Source organism: Podarcis cretensis, assembly GCF_951804945.1.
Source record: "Podarcis cretensis genome assembly, chromosome: 7".
Lineage (NCBI taxonomy): Eukaryota > Metazoa > Chordata > Lepidosauria > Squamata > Lacertidae > Podarcis > Podarcis cretensis.
The window spans coordinates 10168817-10192873 of record NC_137176.1 but is presented as its reverse complement, the minus strand read 5'-3'; the positions used below and the strand labels follow the sequence as shown (position 1 = coordinate 10192873).

At 41.3% G+C, this 24057-nt stretch overlaps 2 protein-coding genes across 10 annotated transcripts in view; one reads left to right on the top strand and one right to left on the bottom strand.

Annotated features, from left to right (window-relative positions):
* MAJIN (membrane anchored junction protein) overlaps window positions 1-24057 on the bottom strand; it is a 172536-nt gene that overhangs the window by 83492 nt on the left and 64987 nt on the right. The window lies entirely within an intron of this gene.
* Window positions 1-24057, top strand: part of SLC12A7 (solute carrier family 12 member 7) — a 137144-nt gene that overhangs the window by 78057 nt on the left and 35030 nt on the right. For 7 of the 8 annotated variants that reach the window (XM_079983938.1, XM_079983937.1, XM_079983935.1 and 4 more), the window contains exons 2-8: window positions 7686-7780; window positions 9903-10025; window positions 11090-11236; window positions 14847-14901; window positions 20211-20341; window positions 21306-21532; window positions 22950-23161. In XM_079983938.1, coding sequence (XP_079840064.1) covers window positions 7686-7780; window positions 9903-10025; window positions 11090-11236; window positions 14847-14901; window positions 20211-20341; window positions 21306-21532; window positions 22950-23161 — 990 coding nt within the window. Of the gene's footprint in view, window positions 1-7393; window positions 7422-7685; window positions 7781-9902; window positions 10026-11089; window positions 11237-14846; window positions 14902-20210; window positions 20342-21305; window positions 21533-22949; window positions 23162-24057 lie in introns of those variants that run through there. The other variant, XM_079983939.1, reaches the window with a different exon arrangement.

The window sequence follows — 24057 nt, the reverse complement described above, 5'->3', positions numbered from 1 at the left end:
TGTGGGGAAGATTTCAGCTGGTGAACAGGCTTGCACGCAATCCAAATAATACTAGCAATACTAATCAGTATTACTATCTCTATTTGTGTATACTGCATTAAAATTTTAAATCTGTAACTAGTACAGTATGAGAACAGGTCATAATTGGCTGCCAAAAAGCTGCTGTGATCACAGGTCTTATTTTACGTGCGCTTATGTTGCTATTTCATACTGCCTACAGTTCACAATTTTGTATTTACTGTAGGTGCTGATATTATTTGTCTTTGCTACAGCCAAACGCATTCTTAAGTGTGCTTTAAGTCCCACTAAAAGTGTTTCACAATTTCCTCTGACCTCCTCTAGTGTTTGTGAAAGAGGTGCTTCAGAAGACAAGTCCTGTTTGCTTGCTGGCTGCTAAACTGTTCCATTACTAATTTTCGGGTAGAAATCTTGTTTCCTTTTACACCTAAAGTGTTGTGTTTTGAACAGGAGATATGCTATACCTTGTCACACTAATACAAATGGGTTAATGAGGAATAATCCTTCCTTTTCTGAGGATGTGTAATGCTGAGGATTTTTTAAATAAGATTTATAGGCTTCCTAAGGATAAGGCTCATTAGGCTCAGAGGTCAACAGGATAGTCATGCTCTTTATTTTTGTTCTGTTTGTTGCAGGTGCCTGTAGATAAGGAAGCTAGGAAAATTGGTTCGCAAAGGATTGTATTTGTTTAAAATCATTTTGTCGAAAGTTAATAGATTGTTACTAACCAATTTGAATTAACAAACCTTCCTCCACCCCATCCAGTTTGCGCAACTGAATTCATGTAAACCTGTTTTTAACACCTCCACTGTAGATAAAATGCTGGCCCTGTGAAGAAATTGTTGCAATAAAAACATCAAGCAAAGGCTTCAGATGTGTGTGCTACTTCTTCTTTTAGTACTCGTGTCCCTTTCTTAGATATGAAGCCTAAATTTCAGTGTTATCTTTAGAATGGAAGACTTTCCTAATAAATTTGGTCACAGTAGTAAATTAATTCACTTTGTTGTGAATTACAGAGGTTAGAAATGTTCCTGTAAACAAGTTGCTCTTTTTGCAGAGGACTGCTTCCTTTTTTGTATGGCATCATTCAACAACTCATACTATCTCAGTTGCCTCAGTATTTGTCTATGACATTTCATAAAGTGGGATGGGGGCTGTGAGGAAGCGAGGACCTCTTCCCCCTTCCATCTTCTTTTCTCCATTTCTAGCCTCCCTCAGCTTTAGCCTCCCCTCCATTCCTGTGTTCTATTCTGCCCCTCTCTTTCCATATTTGTAATCGTTTTTCAACATTCTCAAATCAATTTTCACTTCAGGTAATGAAATAAGAGCATATTTTCTGCAGCCCAAGAACTTTTCAAAACCCAAATTGAACTCAGGAGGCAAGCAATGCATAACTCAGAAGATGTTTGCTTGGCATCTGAGCCTGAAACCATCACTTTTTTAAAGGCAAGCCAGGTGGATAATAATCCAGTTCAAAAGTCTTGATAACCCTCCTTTGTTTTTGAAGAATGTATGTTATAGTCCTTAAGATGTTTTACTGTTTTTATTATTTCTACTTAACACTTGGGGAAACCCAACCAGATGGGTGGGGTATAAATAATAAATTATTATTATTATTATTATTATTATTATTATTATTATTATTGACACTGCACCTACTAATTCTATCAGTTTGATATATTTCATCTTAATTCTTTTGTGTATTTGATAGCATATTTCCTTAACCTTTCACTATTTCTATCATCTAATAAAGCCTTTCCCATAGCTATGCATACATTCCCATAGCCGTACATGGCAATCTTGCTTAAGCTACGCATATGTCTATCCCAGGGGTCTGCAACCTTTAAGACAAAAAGAGCCACTTGGACCCGTTTCCGAAGGAAAAAAAACTGGGAGCCGCAAAACTCGTCATTATAAAAACAACTTTTTGGTCACTTTTTTATTATTTCTTTGTTTGACCCCTCAGAATTACTCCTCATAGAAATAAACGTTAAATTAACAAGTTACCTTTTTGTGTGTGTGTTCTTCACTCCCCTTCAAAACAGTGACCAGCGTACATGCCCCCTTTCAATGCAGTGACCAGCGTACATGCCCCTTACAATGTAGCGGGCGGGCAGGCGGGAAGGTGACATCAGGACAGTGTGTGACTAACGCATGCACCACCCCCATGCGACATCACAGCCAGTACAGCGCCCGCCACAGTGGGGAGTGTCGGGGCGCACAATGCGCCTCCTCCCCTCACTAGTATCCGCCCCGGAGCCGCGGCAAAGGTGTAAAAGAGCCACAGGCGGCTCCGGAGCTGCGGGTTGCAGACCCCTGGTCTATCCGGTCATTACTTGGAAGGGGTATCTCTTAGGAATCTGAAATAAACCATCTAGAGTTCCAGCATGAAGGAAAGAGATATACAGGTCGTAAATACGAACACTGAAGTGTACCTAAGACAAGCAGGCAGAAATGCTGATTTTGACCTTTTAAAGCTCCACAGACTGGATGCTGCCTGTCTGAAGAAATACCTCTTCCCTATATCATATATATAGCTCATTGAGATTGTTGAGGGCTTTCTTCTGTGAGTGTACCTGCTTTCTATACAGAGACCTCTGTCAGGAGAAAGACAGGGATAGTGTGTCCCTGTTAAGTCTTCTCGACTCTCAGCATTGTTTGATACCCTTGACAATGATATCCTTCTGTAGTGGAGTTGTGGGTGGGTGGCACTGCTTTATGATGGTTCCAGTCCTACTTGGATGGACGTTTCTAGAGAGTGATGCTTGGAGAGAGTTCTTCAGCCCCGTGGAGCCCTAAATGGCCTTGGTCCAATATATCTGAAGGAGCGTCTCGACCCCCATCGTTCTACCCGGACACTGAGGTCCAGCGCCGAGGGCCTTCTGGCGGTTCCCTCACTGCGAGAAGCCAAGTTACAGGGAACCAGGCAGAGGGCCTTCTCGGTAGTGGCGCCTTCCCTGTGGAACACCCTCCCACCAGATGTCAAAGAGATAAACAACTACCAGACCTTTAAAAGACATCTGAAGGCAGCCCTGTTTAAGGAAGCTTTTAATGTTTGATGTATTATGGTATTTTAATATTTTTTTTGGAAACCGCCCAGAGTGGCTGGGGAAGCCCAGCCAGATGGGCAGGGTATAAATAATAAATTATTATTATTATTATTATTATTATTATTATTCAGTGGGGTTTCTCACTGTTCAATTTTATCCTCTAAATCTACATGAAACCACTGAGTTGGGGTCATCTGGAGGGTTGGAGTACATTGTCAGCAATATCCTGATGACACTCAGCTCTACTTCTCCTTTACATTTACAGGTGAGGCAGTGGATATGCTGGGCCATTGTCTTGCCTCGGTAAAGGAGTGGATGAGAGCCAACAAACTGAAGCTCAATCATATAAGACTGAGGCGCTGTTAGTGGTTCAGAGATAGCCTAACTGTTGTCTGTGGTCTGGTAACCCCTAGGTTTAGAATTACTGCAACATGTTATCTGTACAGCTACCTCTGAAGATGGTTCTGAAACTTCAGCTAGTGCAGAATTCGGTGGCCAGGTTGCTCACCGTGACAAGACGGTTTGAGCATATTACACAGATCCTGGTCCAACTGAACTAGCTTCCAATTAGTTTCTGGGCCCAATTCAAAATGCTGATTTTGACCTATGAAGCCCTAAATGGCTCAGAACCACAATACCTCAAGGTCTGCCTCTCTCCGTATGAACCTACCTAGACCCTAATATCATCATCTGAGGACCTCCTTCATTTCCGTCCTCCACAAGCAGTCCGGAAGGTGGCAACACGAGAACAGGCCTTTTCTGTGGTGGCTCCTCTGTGGAATGCTCTCCCAACGAAGGCTTGCCTGGTGCCTTCATTATACACCTTTAGGCGCCATGTGAAAATGTTCCTCTTCCACCAGGCCTTTGGCTGATAAACATCTTACACCCTTTTAAAAAAAGGTTGTGGGAGGCGCAAGGGGTGGTGAATATTGTTTTTTGTGTGGTGGTAGTTCTTGTTCTTGTTCTTCCTACCCTTATGTTGTATTTTTGTGTTGTGAGCCGCCCTGAGATCTGCGAGTGAAGGGTGCTATATAAATTTTAATAATTAATAACACCAACAACAAAATCAATAATAAGTCAAATACCCATTAGCAGTGTGGTTCTGGATCTAGATCTGCTCCGAATGTGGTCATTGGTGTTGGTGCATATTTTTGTGACTCTGACTTCAGGTAATGTCTGTAAATTGCCAAACATTGGCTGAAAAAAGAATCTAAAGATACCTGTTATAGCTGGTGGATAGAAGAGAAGAAGTGTGCTGCCTTTTTGGCATGCAACAAGTTCATTACTTTGAAAGCGTTCTGCCAGTCAGCATCTGGCTAATCTGCTATATAACTACTGCAAAACAGATACAAGATTTGTCTTGCCTGCTTTTCAAAACAGAAATGTATCGCTTGATTACATTGTTAAATCTTCATTGTGATGTTGATAGTTTCTAGCGCTACTCATATAACGTGTCTGGGCAAACCTATTAAAGCTTTGTTTGCAGTTTATTGCTTTACAGTTTGTAAAACATGTATTAGGCTGTTTTTACATTTGTGTTTGGGTTTTTTCCCCTGCAGTAGTTGTTCTATTTTTAGAAAGAAAAACTGGTTGAAAGGTCTTTGCTTCATTCTTCTTCATCTTCTTTTCTTTTTCTTTTTTAGTGGTCTAAAAAGTACTGCTGTTTTCCTTTAGGAATAAGTCTTCTCATATGTAATTGGTAGGCACATTTGGCTTGTATGGCTGAAAGTCTTGCATGACTACAAACCTGTTTGATCAAAAGTGGAATCAAAGGATAAGGAGAGTAAGGAACGGTGGCTTCTTTTCTGTTCTCCTTTGGACACTAAATGTGTAATGAAAGGAGAGATCAGAAATGACATTACCTCTCAGAGGTGCAGTTGAGTTGGTAGAATGCAAAATGAGCAGAACTCAAAGGTAAAATGTACATTTGTTGCTCCATCCACTTGTTTCTGGACCCACCCACCACTGACATGTGGCTCTCAGGCTGGAAAAGATCCCCCTTTAACATATACTGTTAGGTTGTGATTAGGTAGAATTATGAGGGAGCCAGTTCTTGTTGAAAGTATGCACTACACTGGTGCTGAAAGCCCTGTTTTCATGGATGTCTGCAAGCATGATTTCTGTTGCAACTAAGCAGAAAGAAGCTCATTATCATGTCTGGAAGAGCTTTCCTAATACAGTTACACTAGAGAGACCACACATGGTGGGGAGGAGAGTATAAAAGTTTTGCAAGTAAACTGCTAGTGCAAAATAAATCACTTAAAATCAGGACCCCACAGGCTCTTGCTGACCTTTTACATGTTGGTGGCTTGTCTCATCCACTTACTACTCTCATACCCACTACTCCCTCAGATCTCATCCATATCTGAGCATTAATCCTTGATCTCTTGGAGAAACATTTCTAGGGGAAAAAAATCTGAAGAGGTGTGCATGCACATGAAAACTCTATACTAATAACAAACTTAGTTGGTCTCTAAGGTGCTACTGGGGGATGCGGGTGGCGCTGTGGGTTAAACCACAGAGCCTAGGACTTGCCGATCAGAAGGTCGGTGGTTTGAATCCCCGTGACGGGGTGAGCTCCCGTTGCTCGGTCCCTGCTCGGTCCCTGCTCCTGCCAACCTAGCAGTTTGAAAGCACATCAAAGTGCAAGTAGATAAATAGGTACCGCTCCGGCGGGAAGGTAAATGGTGTTTCTGTATGCTGCTCTGGTTCGCTAGAAGCGGCTTAGTCATGCTGGCCACAGGACCCAGAAGCTGTACGCCGGCTCCCTCAGCCAATAAAGCGAGATGAGCACCGCAACCCCAGAGTCGGCTACGACTGGACCTAATGGTCAGGGGTCCCTTTACCTTTACCTTAAGGTGCTACTGGAAGGATTTTTAAAAGTTTGTTTTGACTGCCTCAGATCAACACGGCTACCTACCTGTAACTAGGAAAAAAATGTCATAGTGATGAAAGAACTGGACTTGGGGTAGGATTTGCTATTTGTTAGAGTTCATTTATTGTATGGCAATTGCTTTTACTCTCATAAACAACATTGAGGTGCCAAATAGTTACCCTGGACACAAGGAGGGTGGAAAGTTACAGAAGACAATTAGATAGCAATGGTTAAGATAATTTGCTTTGAAAAAAGTTTTTTTGAATGCTAAATTCTGGTCTGGAAAGTTATAGTCACCTAACAAGGACAATTTTTAATGTAAGCAACTACTGCAAATAAAACTGGGAAGTAAGAACATTTGGTGATTGTAAAAAAAAAAATAACTGTGATGCACACAGGGAAGTTGTGCATCTTGAGGAAAGCAGAGTTTGAATATGAAGCAGAATGAAAGTGTGTGATTCCAAAATACTGCATATCTATACCATGTTCTGTATGCCATTTAATACCGTACATACAACTTTGGAATTTTTTTGGAACATATACAAAGTTTTACATCAAGAATTCTGCACCTTTTGCACTTAAAAGTTGTGTGTAGTTCATGCAGTTCAGAGTACAGATCCTTGGAAGTTTGGTTTTTTGTGGGCAGTTTATAGACATCATCTCATGTGATCTGACTGTGTACTTTGGTTAGTGTTTGGGGACACTGGAGTGTGGAATAACAAATTGCTGAGTGTGGGAACTAGAACCATGAAAGTGGGCTTAGGTTTCCATGATTTTTTACTTGTAAGTTCAGTTTTTTGGGAGCTTCTCAATTGTTTTCCTCTCTAGCAGATTGTAGTGGTGTTGACAGTTGGATATTCTTTCAGGAAAAGCGGATTTATGTGTAATATGAACTTTTAGTGTCACTTAATTTATTAAAACAATGTCTGAATCCCCACAGATTCTGTAAAGTTTCATTCAGATACTTGGAGACAAATACTGTTCTGTCACACATAGAGTTCTGTCACACATAATACTTACTGGAGTATTTGTGTGTACAGTTAAATGCTTTGATATATCTGCTTATAACTGTTGTTTTGTTTCTTATACCTTACAATCCCACCAGCATAACATATCAGCATACGTGGTGGGTATGTAACTATACACAAGTTCTGGAAGCAAGTTGTAATGGAGATTGATATTATTGTTGGCAAACAAGTCACTTGGATGCTCAGCTATGTCTCTTATCCATTTTTGACAGTGTCAGTGTTGACTTAACCTCTCAACAATTAATTCTGTATCTGTTGTTTGCCACTTGTCTAGTGATCTCTCCAGGGTGGAAGGATGGATCTTGTTATTCTATGGATCTGTGGATTTAACAAGTCATATTTATTGTCATTTCTGAAAAAAGCTGACTCATAAAATATGAGTCCCTGGGGTGATGTGGACCCCCTTTGTTTTTGCTTGGGGACTGTTTGTGATGCATATGACCAAACATGGTTGGCGTATTCCCATTAAATATGATCTATTTGGCAACATTAATGATTATTTGGTATTTTTGGTACAAATATGAACCTTGTACATATATTCTATGCTACTTACTCTTTTTTAAGCTTTTTATTATCATTATGATGGTTACTTTATTATCTTGTGATTTTATTCATCTTGCTCTTATGAATGTTTTTATTACTACTTTTAGGTTGATGTTTGGTTTGTTTGTACATTAAAAAATAACCCTGCTTGTATTCATTGTTTCATGGTAGGTGATGGGATTCCAAGGGAAAGCAGCCCATTTATCAATAATGACAGCATGGAGAGAGGAAACATTTATGAAGGGAAAAATATGGCTCTTTTTGAGGTACTTTCGATAACTTATTTCCCAAAATCCCTGTTACTAAGTTCTAAGTATGAAGTGTTATATTTATGTATTTTTATTCAAGTAGCAGTACTTGCTCTGTTTTCTTGCAATCTATTCTGTAAGACCAGGGTCAGAATAGTCCCACTGAGGTTAATAAACCTAAGTTAAATATGAGTAACTTAGGTTTGTAAATTTCAGAGAATCTACTCAGGACTTAGCTGCATATATAACCCTAGGGATCCACAAATTGTCACTTCTATGAAGTCTAATACTATCATGTTGATATATAACACTAAATTATGGTTTGTTGCTACTGTACAAGGAATAAGCTTGAGGGAAGTACTGAGTTTCTGTACTCCATCTCTCCAGTGTTTGGGAAAATGAGTATAGTTTTGCTTTCCACTAACCTTGGCTTGTTGTGTTGTGGTGTAAAACAAACTTTGGTTGTTTCAAAAAGGCCAACTTCAAACCACGAGTCAATAAGCTGCTTGTTTAACCAAGCAGAGTTTGCTTTAAACTATGATTTCTGGTTTGCATGACATGACAAGCCAGGATTTGTGGAAAATGAAACTAAATGCATGCAAAGGCCTTCTCCAGGCCACATGGGGAGAAGAGTGGGGAGTGTTGAACTCAGCCCTCAAGTTTCTTTCTTGCAACAAAACAACAACAACAACAATAATAATTTTAAAAAATAAATTTATACCTCGCCCTCCCCGGCTAGAGCCGGGCTCAGGGCGGCTAACACCAATAAAATAAAATCACAGTAAAAACATAATAGGGGAAAAAGAGAGGGAGGAAAAAAACAAACCAATTTAATATACAGGTTAAAATGCAATTTAAAATGCAGCCTCATTTTATTTGTAGCAAATATTTGTAGCAAATATTTCCATTGAGGCTCATCAGCCAGCTGTAATGAAGCATTTGCATTCTGAATAAAAAGCTGAATGACCTTACAGAGAACCATTTTGAAAGATTTGCTTCACCTGTTTGAAATTAGAAACTGAGCTAGCAGTCAAGTTAAGTACTTCTTCACAAAGCACGTAGTTAAACTATGGAACTCGCTTTCATAGGAGACTGGGATGGCCACCAACTCAGATGACTTTGAGGACTAGACAAATTCATGGAAGAGACGTCTATCAATGGCTAATAACCATGATGGCTCTGCTCTGCTGCCATAGTTGAAGGCAGCAATGCTTCTGAATACTAGTTGATGGAAGCCGTAGGAGGGGAGAATGCTCTTGTGCTTGAAAGGCATCTGGTTGTCTACTGTGAAAACAGGTTGCTGGACCACATGGGCCATTTGCTTGTTCCAGTATTCTTACATTCTTAAAGAACTTTTCCACCCAACCCTGCATGCTTTTTCCTTCACTCATTTCCATTTTTCATTCAGTCTTTCACAGTTGGTCGTAGCATGTTGGAATGAAAAATACTCCCAACTTTGCTAATGCTCTAAGTGGCCTGAACTGTAAGTGGAAGGACTTGCATATCATATCTCTCTCTATATGTATGTTCAGCCCAGCCTGGCATGACTTCCTCCTCCTTTTTGTTTTTATTCTGGAATCCCAGATAGCTCCAGTTAGCAAATATAACACCATTTGTCTTGCCTTCCAAATGATCCTTCAGAGTGACTTGTCTAGCTTCCTGTATCTCTACATCTTTTAAACTTGAGTGTATCATTGGAACAACCTTAAGCAACCTTTAAGCCTGCTTGTGTGTCATTGCCTTATTCAGAGAGGAAGAAAGTAGCACTCACCAAAGCTTGGGAGGTTGCCATGGCAAATACATTTATCTCATGTAAAACTTGAGTAAATATTATTTGCAATCATGAACTCTGTTTACAAAAAATATCAGAATTTACTTAGGAGAGTTTGAATTTGAACGTTTAACCATGTTAAGAAGGATCTTAGCAGAAATAGACCTGTGGTTTTATTTTGTACACAAATAATATTTGTTAACAACTTTTATTTTGCAATAATAAAGAATCCTTGAAATCCTCATTATTTCACAGCAAAAAGGTTGTAGCAGCAGAATTTGCATAGATATATGATGCTTTTACCTGTTCTGAAATGTGTTCCTATATATTGGACCTTGATATTTAACATATTTTTCAAAATCCCAACAGGAAGAAATGGATAGCAACCCCATGGTATCATCTCTTCTTAATAAGCTAGCCAACTATACCAATGTTACTCAAGGAGTGGTAGAACATGAAGAAGATGAAGATAGCAAACGTAAGGAAATAAAGGTACAAATGCCAAAACTTTTAATTAACAATTGGTAGCAGAGCTTCTTCATTGGAGAGGTGGGCTGTCTGTCATACAAAATAGGTAATAAATATTACCGATAATGATAAAATGAAATATGATTCATTTCTCTCAGTTCTATCTAGGAAAAATTAAAATATTGCTAGTTATCAGCCATACATACAACAAGTTTACTTTTGGAGAGTGTCAAAATACACACTACACTCTGTTTTTTCCTCTTTCCAATTTCCGTGGTTTGGAAAGAGTGACACAGTGATCATGGATATTAACATGCCAATAGAGGCAACTGAAGGAACAGGTGTTGCCCTGGGCAAGTGGCTGGTAACACCTCTGATATATTTCTTTTTCTGGGGCCTTGCAAAATAGGAGATTTTGTTCAAACTTTAAAATTTTGTGCCATGATCAATAAGCCCTAGAATTATTCAACCTATAGCCACAGAGCATACTAAAGGGGAATACAAGGGGGCTAGTACTCTGTGACATTCTTCACACAATGGGGGCAACCGAAGAGAGACCAGACAAAACCCAAATCTGTCAGGAACCAGCTGAAGTTGAAGACTCTGAGGGAGTGCATCTAGATCTTTGCCAAATACGACTTTCCTTGTTATGGTGGGGCAACTGTTATCCTTCAGTTCCAATTTTTCTTGCTCCCCAAAATAGCTTCTTTTCTGTGGTTACAGTTGCGTTAACTACTCTCAGAAGATATGGCCTTGCACTATTGTTCTTGTCTGATCATGGTCATACCTACATTTGGGTGAAAGACTGAGAGCCATGTGACTCTGTATGCAGTAGAAGCTTCTTTCGTAGGGCATATGACATACATTTCTGAGGTTGTAGTGTGAGAAACATAAAAGCTCCTCAAAGAGTTTCTGAATATTTCTGTGATTCTCTATGTGTATATGTTACTGGTTGCATCCCGTTTCAGAGGATTTTTTAGCCTTTATGAAAAATTTGTTTCTTTGGGGGAAAGGCTGTCTTACTTAATGCAGATACATTGGTCAAAAAGTATACTAACGAACTATTATGTTTTCTGTGGGTTTTTTAGGCTCCACGTATGGGCACTTTCATTGGTGTGTATCTGCCCTGTCTACAGAACATTTTAGGAGTTATCCTATTCCTGAGACTGACATGGATTGTGGGAACAGCAGGAGTTCTTGAATCTTTCATCATTGTATTCATGTGCTGTTCTGGCGTAAGTACAACTGCCACTTTTTATGTTTAGCTCTACATGGGGCTGCCTTTGAAGCTGTCCCAGAAACCAGTGGGTGCAGAATCCTGCAGCGAGGCTCCTCACAGTGTCTCTGCCATGGGAGCATATTCACCCAGTGCTTTTCCAGCTGCACTGGCTCCCGGTGGAGTACAGGGTCAGATTTAAGGTGCTGGTTTTGACCTTTAAAGCCCTTCATGGCCTAGGACCCTCGTACCTATGGGACCGCCTCTCCTGGTATGCCCCACGGAGGACCTTAAGGTGCATAAATAGCAACACCCTAGAGGTCCCGGTCCCTAAGGAAGTTAGATTAGCCTCAGCCAGAGCCAGGCCTTCTCAACACTGGCTCCGGCCTGGTGGAACGCTCTGTCTCATGAGACCAGGGCCCTGCGGGATCTGATTTCTTTCCGCAGGGCCTGTAAGACAGAGTTGTTCCATCTGGCCTTTGGCTTAGAATCAGTTTGATTCCCTCCACCTCTTTCTTTTTCCTTTCTCCTCCTGTGAAGAGGATGCATCCTAACGTTTTAATGTTGTATTTTAAACTTTTTAAAAATGTATTTTAATCAACTTGTTTTTATTATTGGTTGTTAGCCGCCCTGAGCCCGGTCTTGGCTGGGGAAGGCGGGGTATAAATAAAAATTAATTATTATTATTAAATGCTGTTCTGCATTCTAGTGATTTTCCATTGTCGTCTTGTAACTTTATTCAAGCATTTACGGGGAGCAAGCTATGTAAAGCAAGACTGGGTGCAAGATAGATAGAGTTTATATGAGCCAGTGTGGTGTAGTGGTTAAGAGTGGTAGTCTCGTAATCTGGGGAACCGGTTTCGCGTCTCCGCTCCTCCACGTGCAGCTGCTGGGTGACCTTGGGCCAGTCACACTTCTTTGAAGTCTCTCAGCCCCACTCACCTCACAGAGTGTTTGTTGTGGGGGAGGAAGGGAAAGGAGAATGTTAGCCGCTTTGAGACTCCTTAAAAGGGAGTGAAAGGCGGGATATCAAATCCAAACTCCGCTGCTGCTGCTGCTGCTGCTGCTGCTGCTGCTGCTTCTTCTTCTTCTTCTTCTTCTTCTTCTTCTTCTTCTTCTTCTTCTTCTTCTGTTGCTATGTTCTAAGTGGCTGCGTTATGGATATTGTAAAGCAACATCAAGTAGCTTTCAGGAAGGCCAACATTTTTAGCCTCATTTGTATATCTCAGTCTCTAGTGCCAAAAGAGCAGCACCTTGTTTAGGCTAGGATTTCTCATGAACGAACCTTTTTTTCAGTTCAAAAATATAATGCAAGCCAAGTGTAGTTGCAGTTCAAAAAATAGAACTCTTTTGTGGCTGATTGGTGGAAAAGGGCTGTGCCAAGTAAGAGCTTAAAAAGACAATATATTTATAAAAATGTGTTTTATCTGTGGCACACAACACAGTCACCAATGAATTAGGAAGATAAGCCATTGTCCAGGTTGAGCATCATGATGGGAACTAGTTGTTTCTCTTCCTTCTGATCAAATTAAAGGCTTAATTGGTGTCATTGCCCCTACCCCACATCTAAATCAGAGAAGAGATACTCTTTCTGGATCACCCAAGTCTTTTGCTTTTCTTTCATTTCATTTCATTGACACTGTGAAAGAGATTTTAATTCTCAGGGGAAGTCATACATTCAATGAGAGAATAAATAGGGTGTGAAAACAAATGGGAGGCTCTTACCCAACAGCTGATTGGCTTGGTCACCAGTTTGGACAGTTTCCCTTACTTTTGTTTCCAACTGCTCTCACTTTAAATAGCAACATCATTTCCTAACAACTCATCAAGTGAGATATTGTTTCCGAAGTTCAGAGCCAACAGACATGGGTTCCGTGCCATTGTAGTGATTTGGGCTTAAGTCTGCACATGTTTCAGCCCTGGAGCTTTGACCCATACCTGGCTTTCTTCCATCTTCTGATTTGATTTCATGGCAAGGAATATGACTAAAAGAGGAAAACAATTCTTTCTAACCTTGAAATGTCATCCTGTTAGAGTGTTTTGGATATATGGGTTTGATTTTTGTTTTTCTGTTAGGACGATATTAAACATACAGACTATATTTGTGTTTTAGTTAGGTTATGGAAAACTAGCATAACATTCAATATGTTTAATAGTTCCTTAAATCCAAATGCATTTTTGAAAAGATTGGGTTGTATCCAAGAATGTCACTCAGCTTATGGTAAGGTTTTGGTCAGCGGAATGGGAAGGGAAGCAATTTATTATTCCTCCCTCCAGTGCAGCCCCCCCACATCCTTCCTAAATCTGCTCTAGATCATCATAGTAGTAGTAATAATGCGAATGGGACTGAATGAAATTGTTTCCCTGCCTGTTCCACTGATGAAAGCCATACAGCCAGCTGACCAATACCAATGAATATTCCTTTCTTTCTTGTAGACTCACAAAATATTTTGCTTTAGGTTTTATGGTACAAACAGTGGTTTTCTTTCCCATCCCTGCAGCTGGACCTTCCCACTTGCCATTTTAAAACTACTGGAAGCACACAGACACACATATATAAATAACCCAATCAATTCACATCTATTTAAGTGTCTTGTGCTTCACCTGTTCTGAGGGGCTTAACTGTTAGAGAAAGCAACTGTCAGACATTCTCATTCTCAAACTTTGCCTGTTGTATTATTTGAGGGCATCTAAGGCTGCAGTGTTGTTAATGCCAAGCAGACGGGGCCTCATCAGTGCCTAAACAGCTCTGAACTTTGAAAGGAAGAATGGGATATAGATATGTATAAATAGCTTCTCTTTGCTGTATTAGTAGGCAGATGAAAAGGACACATGGGTGATGGTTAGTCTTTCTCACTTCTACACCAAGAATCCAGTGTCTGAGTCTTTGTTTATACCAGCACTACATAAATGAAGAGTAATATGTGCTTATGCGGGTGGCGCTGTGGGTTAAACCACAGAGCCTAGGACTTGCTGATCAGAAGGTCGGCAGTTCGAATCCCCGCGCCGGGGTGAGCTCCCGTTGCTCGGTCCCTGCTCCTGCCAACCTAGCAGTTCAAAAGCACGTCAAAGTGCAAGTAGATAAATAGGTACCGCTCCAGCGGGAAGGTAAACGGCATTTCCGTGCGCTGCTCTGGTTCGCCAGAGGCGGCTTAGTCATGCTGGCCACATGACCTGGAAGCTGTACGCTGGCTCCCTCGGCCAATAAAGCGAGATGAGCGCCGCAACCCCAGAGTCGGCCACGACTGGACCTAATGGTCAGGGGTCCCTTTACCTTTTAATATGTGCTGAGTCAGTAACCATCAGTAAAACTTATGCCTTGGTTCTTGTCTCCACTTGAACCATTTTAAGTACAGTGTCTTCACCAATTTATATACTATTGCAAAAGCATGATTTCTGACATAAGAGGCAAGAATAAGGAGATGCCACTGGCATTTCATATGGATCAATAATTTTAGTGCTCTCTTGTACTTGAATGCATACATCTTTTGCTTTTTATAAAGATTTAACTCATGGGTCCTGCACCCTCAATGTGCTGGGAGCTTCTGCTCTTACTATACGAACTGTCGTCAGCTGTGGTTTCTTAAATTTGCTAGTAACATTCTCCAATATCACTTGTTTTTTTGCAGACTCTGCTAACTGCAATATCAATGAGTGCAATAGCAACAAATGGTGTCGTTCCAGGTAATTACAAATTTTACTTATATATTAAAAGTATGTTTAGTGCACATGCTAAATGATAATGGAATACAGATGAAATGCTTCTCACTATGATGAAGTGGGTATGTGAGGAGTGGACAGCAAAGTATCTCCTGCTGTAATGGGCACAGGCACACATTTCCTAGGTCTGTCAGTGGGGTAGGTACCAAGGAAAGGCTCTGGCATTCTTCCCATAATGATGCTTGTTCCGGTCTCTCTCTTCTTGCCTGCTTTCTTGAGGACAGCTTACTCTGATGGAACAGGACTGACTATATCAAGGTGCCTGCAATTCTGCCCGCGCCTGACTAGCTGGGGGCAGGGGGGGGTGTCTGCCGGTGTGTCTGCAAAGGCCTTACCTTTGCTCCTCTTACAGCAACGGCAGCAGCATTGTAGCTAACTAAGCCTTTCTGTATCTCTTCCCCAATTTGCATGTGGAAATGGCGAAACAGCGTACACAAGAGACTTTATCAGAAATGGGGCACCTATTTCAGCCCACAAATGTAATTTAACCTTGACCATGAGCTGCAGCCAAACTTCGTTTTTACTTCTGAGTAGACATGCATTCTGCAGTGCTTTCAGACAGTGTGTTGGCTGTCACTATAAGAAATTTGATACTGGTACTATTTTTCTTTGAATTGATACGTAGCAACCAAATAGCATTCACATTTATGCTGGCAGGGAACATTAGAAATGCAGCCCTGTCTGTAGCTGCACAATGGCACTTGCCCACATATATCTGTGGGTAGGGTTGCTTAATGAGACTGTAAAGCAAGCCACTTCTGTTAAAACACAGGCAAAGTGCTAAATGTGCAGCATGATATTGCATTTTCTGTCATAACGAATTAATAAATCTTATAACATTAAACAATCTCCCAGATCATGGATTGCTTCTGACCTTTGAATTCTCCTCCAGTGTTTCCTTCGTTCTCCTTGATTTATGAACAGTGAAGCTGCAGTTATTATTCCAGCCACAGCCTTTCCAATCTCTTCCTTAGTGCTACTTGATACCTACTGTTTTATAATCTAAGCACTGTTAGCCAATTAGCCAGAGCAGAGCACAGCAGGAACCCTTTGTTGTTAGTGGATTATATAGGCTTTTTTAGTTGCTACCTTCTGAGACAATGTTCCAGATATTGTTTGCTTTTAGATGCGGTCCATGTTAGGTGCAGGGTATCACTCTCAGAAAAAGGAAGGGGGCAAGTATGGCTTATTGCATACAGGGAGGGATCCCCCTCAGGTATGCAGGAAACACCTTACATTTGAGGAAAGGCCTCCTTCTTCCCCCAGCCCCCCAAATCCACCACTATCTCACCCCATTTGGTCACTTTTTGACGTGCTTTTCTAGCCCAAATTCAGCACTCACTTGCTTGCTTACAGAAGCCTTATGCTGCACTGTCCTGCATGTCTGCATCGCATGACCATACCAAGTCAACTCTTAAACTCTTGCCCTCTTCTGTCTCCTTGTTAAGAATCTATTTTTGACACAGAGCATTAGGGATGCAACAGGTTAAATAGTAGAAATTGCAAATAACGTGAAAGTCCGTGTCTGACCTTTGTTTCACACACTCCTATCTGCATTCCTGGGGGCAAATGTGCATGGGGCTTATTAATGGTCACTCTTTGTTTCACACCTGCTTGATAACCTAAAACAGCACATGCCGCTGCATCAGTTTTAAAGGAAAGAACCTATACGTAGCATCTTTTTTGGTAAGAATCTTCATTTGAAGTTAAAAGAAACCAGGCTTCTGTCTTTCATGCTGCATGCTCTGTAAGGAGGGCAGGGAGAGGGAGGCTCCTCTTGTGAGTCTCCAAATTAATCCACTTTTTCAGATGCCTGAGATAGTTGCACACTTTCTGTCTTTCCTTTCCTAACCACAAATCACAATCACACTATCCCCCATGAATCTCCTGATCACCAATGCTAATGTACAATGAACAAGGAGAAACAATGGTTGATGTTCTGAAAGAATTGATGTTTGCATAAAATTTAGTAAGTTTAGAAAAGCTTGCATGGTGTTTAGTAAGTAACAGTACAATCCTATCCATGTCTAAGCAGCCTGAGGTTGCAATCCTGTACCCGCTTGGCAGGAAATAAGGCCTATGGCACGCAGTGAGGCTTACTTCTGAGTAGACATGCAAAGCACTGCATTGTTGATTGCTATTGTAGTGTACATTGCTATCAAAGTTAGAAGTAAAAATGCCAACTAAACATGTTAAGATGGGGGGAAAGAAAGAGAAAAAGTTCCAGACTACATGCAGAGAGGAATGTAATGAGGAGTTTCCATGCAAAAAAAAAATAGAATGACATGTTATTACAAAGGAGGGGGGGGATTTATTTCAGCCTAGGGTCGAATGCATTTTTGGAAAACCACCTGAGGGCCATATGCCAGTGGTTGGTGGAGCCGGAGGCAAAAAGGGGCGGAGCAACAAATGTATCAAAAATCCAAGCATCTGGGGCGATTTGTAGTGGGATATTAACAGGAAGCAGGTTGCTTAACCCTTTCTCAACCCTAATTGGAAAATAATTTGTATAGATTTGTGAGACTGAATTATGGCAACCATACTAATGTCTGAATGATGGAATGCATTTTTAAAAACAAAAAACACCCATTGCATTTTCCTGGCCTCTCCACTGGTCCAGTTCTCATGTCATAGTAGGCAAGTTCACATTAAACCATTAACGTTGCTTTACCTGGGCTGTGTGTCATCTCCTCAATAGCACATGGAGGAAAGCAACTGTAATCCTTGGCATAGTGTTGCATCTGAACCAGGAATTGTGGTTTGCTTGGCTCCTACAAGCAACGTTCAGTAAGCCAAGAACAAACCTTGGTGGATTCAGCTATGATATAAATTCTAAAGAAAGTAAGACGCAGAAACTTTGGGTGGTCCATAATGTTGCTTGCCCAAACGATTGATAGCTAGGATGGCATTAATCATGCTACTCCTTTTCTGAAGCAGCTGCACTGCCTACCAGTCTATTTCTAATTCAAAGTGCTGGCTTTGAACTATAAATAAATGATATGAGTTCTGATAATCTCAAGGAGTGTATTCTCCAATATCAAGGATGGGGAATCTGTTGCAGTCTGGTAAACATGGAGGTCCTCCCTTGCTGGCCTCTGGGGTGCCCCCAGAGCCCTTTCACCTCCTTCCCAAAGGCCAGTAAGGAAGGTGGCTCATACTGAACTTTGGAAAGGTGGGCACAAGGTCTCTGAGATGCTGTCAGAGACCTCCCGCTCCCTTCCCAAAGCCCAGTAAATGAGGAAAACCTGCTGGGTACATGGGTGGTGATGGGAAATAAAGGAGAGTAGGGAACAGTGGGTTTCCCTGGCTCTCCATTTATTTATTTATTTATCCCACCCACCTACCTGCATAAGGTTGTGATCACAAAGTAAAACAAGTGCAGTAATAATATTATTTATACCTGCCCATCTTACTGGGTTTCCCCAGCCACTCTGGGCGGCTTATAACACATAAAACATTGTAAAATATTATGCATTAAAAATTTCCCGATACAGGAGTGCCTTCATGTGTCTTCTAAAAGTCAGAGAGTTGTTTCTTTCCTTGACATCTGATGAGAGGGCATTCCACAGGGTGGGTGCCACTACCGAGAGCTTGCTGTAGTTTCTGGAATTTGTGGTTTGGTGTGCTTCTGTGCTTGCTTTTGCGGGGGGAGGTTGTGTTCATAATATTATTCATGTGGGGGGGGGATCTAGTGAATTTGTGGTCCTTGGTCTTTCGTTTCTGGGCATATTATGTGTGATTGTGGGCACGTTCTTCTGTGTGCTGTACGCTATGCCTCACCATTTCCTGCCCTTTAAACTCTGCTTCTCCCTCTTTGTATTGTCCCTTGTCCCTAGTTTAAAGTGAACTCCCCTCTTCTTTTGTTTTATAGCCTGTTTGGGGGTTGAAGTGTCCTTTCCCTTCCTCATCCAAGCAGTGTAGTGTTCTGTGGGTTGTGTGAGCCGAATTTTTAATGCTTTTTTCTCCTGCCTGCCATTTTCTGAGCTTCACTAGAACTCCAGGCCATCAGCCGCACCAGCCCATGGCATTTCATAGAATCATAGAATTGTAGAGTTGGAAGGGACCCCCCTGCTGTTTCCACAAATCTTTGGTTCAGCAATCACTGCAGCTCTGTTTTATTTCATTTTTTTGGTGGTCTCCATTAGCTCCAGGCCAACAGCTGCAGTAGCTCTGTGGAAGTCTTGGGCCATGGACAAGAGGAAGCTGCTGAAGGCTGAGGCCCTTAAGGCAACATATAAATCAGCTCATAAGCATCGCCCTCCTCTGATGGTGTCAACCTCTGCAATCGTGGGCGCCAAGCCCAATTGGCGTGGGGGGAACAAGGGGACTGGTGAAGCTGCCACCCTCCATTACATCCCAGATACTGTGGCTGAGGGCACTGCCGTTGCCAAAGGTGTTGTGTTTAAGGTGAGCCACCAGAGTCTGGTTAAGTTTCCTGCCCTTTTCTCTTTTCAACCAGTGGTGATGAAGAGGCTCTGCCTGAAGTTTTTGTGCACCCTGAGTCCTTGTGGAGTCTTCTCTGAAGATGGATTTTGGGGATTTGAGGTTCCTTCCCCAGCCTCTCCCCATTTCTGTGCCACCTGATCCTTCACTTTCTTACTCTGTTTTGCTTCAGCCTGGTCCTCTCAATCTTTCTGTAGTATCCTTGCCCGTGACTAGTGAGGATCCATGCAAGCATTTGTTGCCTGTTTCATAACATAGCCCAGCTGCTGCCACTGTTTCCTTGTAAACATAGCTTCACCTGATTCCTCAGATACTACTTCAAATCTTTTGGGTGATATACCTAAAGAGCTGCCAGTTATAGTTTCTAGTTTCTTCTCTGCACTGGTGTCTTTGGCTCCTGCTTCAGTTCCTACTTAGATCTTTGTGGCTTTATCTATTCGACCCATGAAGTCCCAACCCTCTGTAACTCCAGCAATACCTACTGTTCCTGTTGTGTTACCTTTGCCAAACCACTGTTCACTGCCTGATAAACATGTGAACACATGGTGCCACGCACACAAGAGGGTGAAATCCGCGTCTGTGCTCAGTGGTCTGCAAATGAGCCGTGGACCTGAACACGATGGAGGAATCGCCATCTCCTACTACATCAAGCCTTTCTTAAAACTATATTATTGTTGAGTTATGTTTGTTTGCCATTTGTTTGTTTGCCATTTTTTTATACTGTACAGAAATTAGTGGTTGAATAAATGAAGCAGTGTAAATATGTTTTGAATATTCTTGTGGCATTAAGTATTATGCTAATGTGTGTTTCATTGATGTTAATTTCACAGCTGGTGGCTCATACTACATGATCTCAAGATCATTAGGGCCGGAATTTGGTGGAGCTGTGGGAATCTGTTTTTACTTGGGCACAACTTTTGCAGGGGCTATGTATATTCTTGGCACAATTGAAATTCTACTGGTAAGTTGTCGTTTAAAAAGCTGATAATGTTAATGTAGCACTAACTACACATCCCCTGCTTTCTAATAAACTACAATACTGTTTTTATTAAAAACATCAGAGAGAGAGAGAGCCATGAGACTTGGAAAAGTACATGTCCATAATGAATTTTATTTATGGAATAACATACTGTCTGAAATGAAGGGGCACAGACCATAATATTGTATTTTTATTTTGTACCATACTCTGGGACCTTATGGTGAAGGGTTGATAAGAAATCAAATTAATAATAATAATTAAAATTGGGATGACAATATTTAAGTATTAGATAAAAACATTTACTTTTTTAAAGACTTCCCTGAGTTAATTGGGCAATATATGTACTATCTCATGTGCACACACATACTTGTGTACCATGCATGCATTTATGAAAATTGCTGGTGGCAAGAACTACCTTAAAGAGAGCTGTTATGCTCTTCTTTTACACAGAAGAAATTCATTTCTAAAAGAATGATGCTTGCTGTGATGCATGAATAATTTAAACCAGATTTGGTGAGCTTGTGACCCTCCAGATGTTGGCCATCATCCTTGAGTGTTGGCCATGCTGCTTGGGGCTGGTGGAGAATGGAGTCACAGCAACATCTGGAGGGCCACATGTTACTCACACCTGATATATGATTTTTGCTTCACAGATATTTTGCCTATAAGCACTTTTATGCAAACGTATTAAATAGATTAACTTGCACAGATATTTTTCAGATTATATTTCCAAGTTTTATTTTCTAAAACCATGTTGAAATAAAAGAAAAACCCTAATTTGACAAATGATAAAATGGTTGTCAAGTACTAATTTCCCCCAGTTTTGTTTTAAAAGCTAACTTTTTGAGGTAACAGTCTTGCTGTTCTTTGATTACTTAAGTGATCTGAAAGTTAACTGTCTTGGAATTACATGCTAAAAGCTGTCTGGTATTTGTTTTCCTTACAGAAATACATTTCCCCCAATGCTGCTATTTTTGAAGGCGGTGAGGAAGCCATGTTAAACAACATGAGAGTTTATGGGACATGCATCCTTGCTCTGATGGCCCTCGTTGTTTTTGTGGGAGTCAAATACGTCAATAAGCTTGCCCTCGTCTTTTTGGCTTGTGTAATTCTTTCAATTTTTGCCATTTATGCTGGGGTTATTAAAACTGCTTTTGAACCACCAATCTTTCCGTAAGTAAAGGATAAGTTTTTTTTAGATATGTGATTATTATTACAGCATGCTTTAAATATCTGGAATCTACTTGGTTCAGACACTGAAGCAAAAATTTGAATTCCTGAACTCAGTGAGCCCCCTGAGTCATCAGAACCTTCCCAAACTCATATGTCCTTTATTAGTGTCGCTGGGAGACACTCTAAGCTGAATCTGGAGAGCTTGGCAGGGACTGAGAGAAAGGAAGAGCTTGATGCTCCCATCGTGGGGACAGTTGGGGTGGTTTCCTCTCCAGTTGTCTTCTGCCAGTTGATGAAGACTTCTTATTCCAGCAGGCCCAGCCAGCCGATCCTTTATCTGAAGACAGTGCCGCACGAGTGGAGTTCTGCTTGCACAGTGGGACTACTTTTCTTGTCCTCTCCCCTGTGCCCCCACAATCTGCTCCAGAGGATCCCCTAATCCTCCAGAGCAGATTTAGTGAGTGTGTGGAGGGCTTGAAGGGACAGGAGAGGGAGAGGAAGTTCCATTGTCCGCAAAGTAATTTGTTGTGCGAGTGGAACTGCCATGTTGGATACAGCCTGTTGTATTTTATCATATGTTACTCCTTTCTCTGCTGTGTTTTTCTTGATGATGGTGGTTGTTTTGACGTGATTTTTAACCACTTGTAAGCCTTCCGAGGAAATGCCTTTCCTTAGAAGGGCAAGCTAAATACTTCTGTGCAAATATACTCATGTGCACTTAAATGTAGGTTTTGTGCCAGACATCACTCACTTACCGTATTTTTCGTCCTATAGGGCGCACCTCGTTTTTTGGCGGGGGGGAATGAATAAAAAAAATTTATTCCCCCCCCCCCCGCCGGGCGCGCAAGGCTTGCAGACACTTGCCCGAAGCACGGGGAGCCCTCCGGAGGGCTCCGCATGCTTCCGGTGGCAGGCTGCCGCCCCAAGCCTCACGGCCCGGCGGGACCTCCCGCCGGGCTTGCAAGGCTTGCGGATAGCTTCCTGAAGCCTGGAGAGCGAGAGGGGTTGGTGCGCACCGATGCCTCTCGCTCTCCAGGCTTCAGCGAAAGCCTGCATTCGCCCCATAGGACGCACACACATTTCCCCTTCATTTTTGGAGGGGAAAAAGTGCATCCTATGGGGCGAAAAATACGGTAACTTGCTTCTTTACATGACTTCATTAATTGTTGAACACATGTACTGATGAACAGGCAGGTACTAAAGTGGAAGTGAGAACATGCACGTTTCTAAAAAGTCTTTATTTTTCAAAATGCATATTCTCTGCTAGGGGAAAAATACATTTTCCCCAAATGGGGCAGCATTCTTGACTTTACTATATAACTACAGTTATCCTAGCTTGAACATACTTGTTAAATCAAATGATAAAAAATTGTTAAATCGCGTGTAGCATTTGATTGATTTTTATTTTGTGTTCTAGCGTTTGCCTCCTTGGAAATCGTACATTAGTAAGAGATACTGACTTTCCTTGTGTCAAATATTATGAAGAAAACAATATGACAGTGACTACCAAGCTGTGGGAAAATTTCTGCGGTAGCCCACTATTAAATGCCACCTGTGATGAATATTTCATTCTAAACAACGTCACAGAAATTCAGGGGATTCCAGGAGTCGCAAGCGGAGTCTTACTTGGTGAGTTTACATCTTGTGAAGTGACAACTGCACCTTTAACCACACGTGCAGAAACTAGGTAACCCAAATGTTTTCTACTGATAGGAGTATAGTAAGGAAGCCTTTTAACTCCTGCTCTTTGTAGCATCAGTTTGTACTTACTGCTGCCCGAACACATTCTCTTCAGACTGTTGCGATCGCCCAGTTTGCCAGGGTTGCTTGTGCATGTGCAGATGACACTTCCCATATGAACTGGTCCTTAGTTCAGTGCTGGCCCTAGACTAACTAATATCCTTCATAGCAGGCTACGAAGGACCTGCTCAGAAATTTATTGGCAGCTGCACGAATGATTATAGTTAGAAAGGGGAAGGGACAAGCAGAATATAAAATGGAAGAATGGTATAAAGAGGTGTGGGATATAGCTATTAACGATAAATTAACATGTGCCATTAAGGTAAGGCGGGGAATATGCAGGAGAAATGATTTTGAGGAGATATGGAAGGTGTTTGTAGAATTTGTACTGTTGAAACGGAAGGGGGACAAACCATTGCAAGAGGTGTTGAAATTTTGGGAGGTTGGGTGGTTACAATGGAATGGTCTCGGTGGTGGGGTGCACATTTATATTCTTATTTATTTATATTACTTAGTCTATTTTTAAAATTATTTTTATTTTGACAAACTAGTATCCTTGCAAGGAGTATCCTCGGTACCTTTTCTCCATTGCATTGCAGTCATTACTTTTATGCAGATTTGTCAGTATGATTTATTTGTGCCACATAATATGCACTTTCTCATGAAAAAGAAAAGAAAAAGAAAAAAGAACACAAATTATTGGCCATACAGATCAGTGTTGCCAGTTTTACAAGTGAAAATGAACTGTTTATATTACATGGCTCAGAAGATAACCCATGACAAGT